A 5,494-nucleotide genomic window follows, 5' to 3' on the forward strand; every position below is an offset into this window, starting at 1 on the left:
GGAAGAAAGTTGGTACAAGTTTTCCTAAAGCAGGCTGGAGAGCACGAGAGTCGCAAACAGGGGCTTTTGTGCATGCTAATTGCACCATTTGTGTGCAAAAGTTCCGACGCGAAGTGTGAACTCTCAACAGAAGGAAACATGAGACAACTGAAGTGCCCTGGTTTATGTGCCCTGCTCCTCCTCCACCGCCGCCTCCTCTTCTTTCTCCTTCCTCCCGCGGAGCCCGCTGTTGCAGCTTGTTTGCACTGGGGCTTATCCGGAGCGGAAATTCCTTTCCGTTTTTGTGAATGACAAACTCATTAACAATTCATCAACACAACCTGTTCCAGCCGGCCCGTCCCCACGGCAACAGCCCCTTCCGCAGCGCGCTCATTGGCTGGCTGGGAGAATGTATCCATTGAGACGCTCTCTGTTTGTATCCATTGAGGAGCTGCCTCGCGCTGGGGGTGTGCGAGGACTGAGTCCTAGGGACAGTGAGCAAATCGAGTCTTGAATAATCCTGGGAGAAAGACGCCCGGGTGGATTTGAGGTGCAGTCTTGTAGGGAGGGATTAGGAGCCTCTAGACTTTTCCCCTCCTCTCTCAGTAGCAAGGAGTCCGAATTAATTGGATTTCATTCACTGGGGAGGAACAAAACTGTCTGGGCAGCTTCATTCAGAGAGATTCATTGACTCCGAGAGCGAGCGGCTGCAGCCGGCTGCAGAGACTGCGGGCTTCACTTCAGTCTTGCTTTCTCCAACCGCTAGCTAGCCTCGGTTTTGGAAAGGTGAGGCTGAATTAAACCCCGCTCCGAGAGCGGCGGCTTTGCTCAGCGCGCTCGGCCTATGCCAGCCCGGAGGGGCGTCTGGTAGGCACCCCGCCCTCTCCCTCAGCTCGACCCCCATGATAGATACGCTCAGACCCGTGCCCTTCGCGTCGGAAATGGCGATCAGCAAGACAGTAGCGTGGCTGAACGAGCAGCTGGAGCTGGGGAACGAGCGGCTGCTGCTGATGGACTGCCGGCCGCAGGAGCTGTACGAATCGTCTCACATCGAGTCGGCCATCAACGTGGCCATCCCGGGCATCATGCTGCGGCGCCTGCAGAAGGGCAACCTGCCGGTGCGCGCGCTCTTCACGCGCGGCGAGGACCGGGACCGCTTTACCAGGCGGTGCGGCACCGACACGGTGGTGCTCTACGACGAGAATAGCAGCGATTGGAACGAGAATACCGGCGGCGAGTCTGTGCTCGGGTTGCTGCTCAAGAAGCTCAAGGACGAGGGCTGCCGGGCGTTCTACCTGGAAGGTACGCGTCCCGGGGGTTAAGCGCGTGGGGCAGGGCAGGGCAGGGATGCGGGGCTACCGGCTTGTGGGCTGGGCGCACGGGGTGAATGCTTTTGCTTCGCCCGTTTGGCGCTTGAGTCGCACTGCCCAGCCAAGGGCTCACCACCAGCAAAGTAGGAGCTGTGAACCGCATGCGTTCCGCACGGGAGAACTCGGCCAGCCTGCACTTCAGTTTCCGGCCATAGGGACCCCTGTTTTCTTTCTAACGATTTCTGGATGTTCTTACCGGGAACTTCCTCCACCTTTCCCTGCTTTCTATCATTTCATTTTTAATTAAGATGTGCAGGACCAGAGAGGTTCCTGGGAGTGCATGTTGGCCCCTGCCAGCCCTCTCAATATTCGGAAAAAGTTGCCATTTTATGCGTTTCCCGATTCAAAAAGATAAGGGTTTTCCGGGGAGACGACCGGGACCCTTCCTTTCATTCCCAAAGGTCCACACTGAAATGTCTTCTCTTGCATTTGACTATGCACGTAGGTGATTCGTAGGGTGTTCCTGGTGGTTCCTGCACCCAGCTGCGGTTCTCACAAGCTGTGAAAACTACTACAGCATCTCGGGTTACACTATTGCTTTTCTCGTTCTGGCAGGTGGCTTCAGTAAGTTCCAAGCCGAGTTCGCCCTGCACTGCGAGACCAATCTAGATGGCTCGTGTAGCAGCAGCTCGCCGCCGTTGCCAGTGCTGGGGCTTGGGGGCCTGCGGATCAGCTCCGACTCTTCCTCGGACATTGAATCTGACCTGGACCGAGACCCTAATAGTGCAACGGACTCGGATGGCAGCCCGCTGTCCAACAGCCAGCCTTCCTTCCCTGTGGAGATCTTGCCCTTTCTTTACTTGGGCTGTGCCAAGGACTCTACCAACTTGGACGTGTTAGAGGAGTTCGGCATCAAGTACATCTTGAATGTCACCCCCAATTTGCCCAATCTCTTTGAGAACGCAGGAGAGTTCAAATACAAGCAAATCCCCATCTCGGATCACTGGAGCCAAAACTTGTCCCAGTTTTTCCCCGAGGCCATTTCTTTCATAGGTGAGACTAATTAACTGTCCTGGCTTTAACTTTTAAATGCAAAACTCGTGGCCATTCATAGAAATTAAGCTGTTAATTGTTCTTGGCTATTTGCTAATTTGTCCCAGGCAGGTATCTAATATTCCTCGGGCGTTCTTAATTCTGGTTTAGTACTTGCTAAGTAGAGAAGTATCTTTTGACAAGTCTTCAGACCTCAGATCCATCTGAAACACTCTTTTGAAACGCTCATGTTTCTTGAATCTTTCAATTCAGGCATTTAACAGGGAGGCTGTTCATAATCAGACAACAGATTTTGCCCACCGTCTTTTAACTGAGAGTGAGGGTAGAAAAGACTGGATAGAAATGTTCACTGTAGATGTGTTGCTTTGTAATTTAAAAAGAAGACCTAGGAGTTGTTTTAGGACACCAGTTAGTTGTTGGAAAGCCCTATGAATGCTAAATGTTATTCAGTTGAGTGATACTGTGATATGGGGTAACAGTGAGACAGTGTGGGTAACCTGATCCCGGCAGGAAGAACTGTGGGCTGGAAGCCTGGGAGAAGTGAATCTCCAGGCATTGTAGTGCATTTCCTATTACAAAGGAACTCATTTTCAGGCCATGTCGACATCCTGTTCCTCCTAATGGGCTGTCCCCTGTGACTTCCCTCTCTCTTTTAAAATGCCTGAATACCTCCATTGTTAGCTGTACAACAGTTGGGGAATAATTTAATAGACCCTTGCAGTCTGCTTGTCTGTATAAAAGGCATTCATGAACATATTGCAGGGTTTCTGGTATTCACATGCTGAGGCAAAGAATGCACACATTAAGGAGTTTTTTGTTGGTAGAAACTTAATACAAAAGCTCTCTTTTCAGAAAATATCTGAAATATGTAATTGTGTTCAGTGTACATGTTTATTTCAGTAATACGTTTTCTGCTGCCTGCAGGGCTCAACTGCCACACACGATTGTTTTATCCCTCCGCCCCCCCCCTCCACATTCAGGTTTTAGACTCATCATTGACAAAGGGTGGTGTTCAGCCTACTGAAATATTGCTTTTCTTTTTGTGTTCACAGATGAAGCCCGGGGCAAAAACTGTGGCGTCTTGGTGCATTGCTTGGCTGGCATTAGCCGCTCAGTCACTGTGACTGTGGCTTACCTTATGCAGAAGCTCAATCTGTCCATGAATGATGCTTATGACATTGTCAAGATGAAGAAATCCAACATCTCTCCTAATTTCAACTTCATGGGTCAGTTACTAGACTTCGAGAGGACGCTGGGACTCAGCAGCCCCTGTGACAACCGGGTTCCAGCACAACAGCTCTATTTTACCACCCCCTCCAACCAGAATGTCTACCAAGTGGACTCCCTGCAATCCACGTGAAAGGCCCCACACATCTTGCTGAGATGTGTCTGTTCCTTCAGCAGTTTCTCTTGGCAGCGTCAGCTGGGCTGCTTTCTTTGTGTGTGGCCCCAGGTGTCAAAATGTCACCAGCTGTCTGTATTAGACAAGGTTACCAAGTGTGGAATTGGTTATTACAAAAGGAGAGATTTGTCCATTCTATTTGGAAGGACAGGACTCGCTGTCTAAATACAGGCAGTAGGTTTGCTCTGCACCCATGTGTACAGCCTACCCATGCAGGGACTGGAATCCGAGGACTTCCAGGTATATAGGGTAGGACCAAATGGTAGGGTTAGGAGCATGTGTTCTTTAGGGCCTTGTATGGCTGTTTCCTTTTGCATCTGGAACTAACTATATATTGTCTTCAGTGAAGACTGAATCAACTTTGCATATAGAGGAGCCAAAGAGAGATTTCAGCTCTGTATTTGTGGTATCAGTTTTGGGGGAAAAAATTTGATACTTCATTTGATTATTGTAAATATTTGATCTTAAATCACTTCACAGAATGTTAGTTTGGATTGTATTTTTTTTTCTTTGATGGGTTTAAAATGATCCAAAGGGAGAAAGAGCAGTATGCCACTTCTTAAAACAAACAAACAAAAGGAACATTTTGCTCTTTTCTAATCCAAAGGGTATATTTGCAGCATGCTTGACTTTATTGTACCAATTCTGATGACATTTTCATGGACATTATCACTAAGACCTTGTTACGGTGCAGTCTTCAGTCTTTCATATATTTTCCTTGTGATTTTTTTTCTTTAATGTAGTTTGACTATGCCTTATCTTTGTAAATATATTGGCTTGTGTTGTCTTAAAAGGGGATATCTTGGACAGACACCAAAATCATGGGCTCACTTTTTTTTTTAAAGTTCAGCTGTGCTAAACAGTTTATTACCTCTGTACAAAATTCTTCAGGGAGTGTCACCTCAAACGCAATACTTTGGGTTGGTTTATTTCCTTTTTTTTTTTTAATTTGTATAAAACTGGAAGCGTGTGTGAGAGCATGGGTACCCATTCAATAGGTGGAATGCATCTGATTGTGAAGAAGGGAGAATTAAGTTGCTCCATTATGTTCATGGTGTAAAGTTTTGAGCTGGAATTTATTATAAGAATGTAAAACCTTAAATTATTAATAAATAACTATTTTGGCTATTGAATGTGTTTCTAGTTGTATCTACATATGGAGTGACTTAGAAAATTTTCAGCCAGGGCCTGATAGGGCCTGATAATTAATTGGCTTGTAGGAATAGCTGGAGAAAGTTTTTATTTTTAAGCTGTTTCTAGAATGTTTCTTAGGTACAGTTTATGAAATTCATGTTTTGCTTCAAATCAAAATGGCATCATAGAATGGATTGACTATATCATGTTTACATTTTATATTGAATATATTTAGGATTATCTCAAATATTATTGCCCCCAAAGAAAAATGATGTCATGGCATATACCTTGCTGAGGTACACAATTTGAATATTCATGAACAGCCATAAGAAGGTGTGCCAGAATAAGGTAATAGCCACATGATAACCTGTCTGATCCATATTGTCAGGAAGATGTATGGGTAATCATTTTTCCAGACTGTTACTAACTGGCAATTCTACAAGTTATCCTAGCATAGGCACGATGAATCTTACTTTTTCCCTTATATGCACGTGGTGTATTCTGTTTTCTCACTGAGCCTGGATGTGACTTTGAATTGCACATTGGCATTTGAGATGAAACTTGGCCATCCTTGTTTTAATGTGCTTTTGAGCTTAACTGGTTTAGAATGTAGGTC

The 5,494-nt window shown here is 46.4% G+C and overlaps 1 protein-coding gene across 2 annotated transcripts; it reads left to right on the forward strand.

Moving 5' to 3' along the window:
- Positions 1–271: 271 nt before the first annotated feature.
- Positions 272–4,877, forward strand: Dusp6 (dual specificity phosphatase 6). 2 transcript variants are annotated; one of them, XM_027955801.3, is made up of 3 exons: positions 280–1,281; positions 1,905–2,342; positions 3,395–4,877. In XM_027955801.3, exons 1-3 carry the CDS (start codon positions 882–884, stop codon positions 3,700–3,702), a joined length of 1,146 nt encoding a protein of 381 aa, XP_027811602.1. In that variant the 5' UTR covers positions 280–881; the 3' UTR covers positions 3,703–4,877. The 2 variants fall into 2 exon arrangements, with proteins under 2 accessions (XP_071465757.1, XP_027811602.1); XM_071609656.1 differs by lacking the exon at positions 1,905–2,342 and having other exon boundaries at positions 272–1,281.
- The last annotated feature ends 617 nt before the right edge of the window (positions 4,878–5,494 follow it).

The sequence above is a fragment of the Marmota flaviventris genome, chromosome 3, assembly GCF_047511675.1.
Source record: "Marmota flaviventris isolate mMarFla1 chromosome 3, mMarFla1.hap1, whole genome shotgun sequence".
Lineage (NCBI taxonomy): Eukaryota > Metazoa > Chordata > Mammalia > Rodentia > Sciuridae > Marmota > Marmota flaviventris.

What these genes read in the sequence shown, in the direction of transcription:
- Dusp6 (XM_027955801.3), top strand. Translation starts at nt 882, where the DNA reads ATGATAGATACGCTCAGACCCGTGCCCTTCGCGTCGGAAATGGCGATC. An exon ending in CCGGGCGTTCTACCTGGAAG is followed by an intron (nt 1,282 to 1,904) that starts GTACGCGTCCCG and finishes TCGTTCTGGCAG; the next exon opens with GTGGCTTCAGTAAGTTCCAA. An exon ending in CGAGGCCATTTCTTTCATAG is followed by an intron (nt 2,343 to 3,394) that starts GTGAGACTAATT and finishes TTGTGTTCACAG; the next exon opens with ATGAAGCCCGGGGCAAAAAC.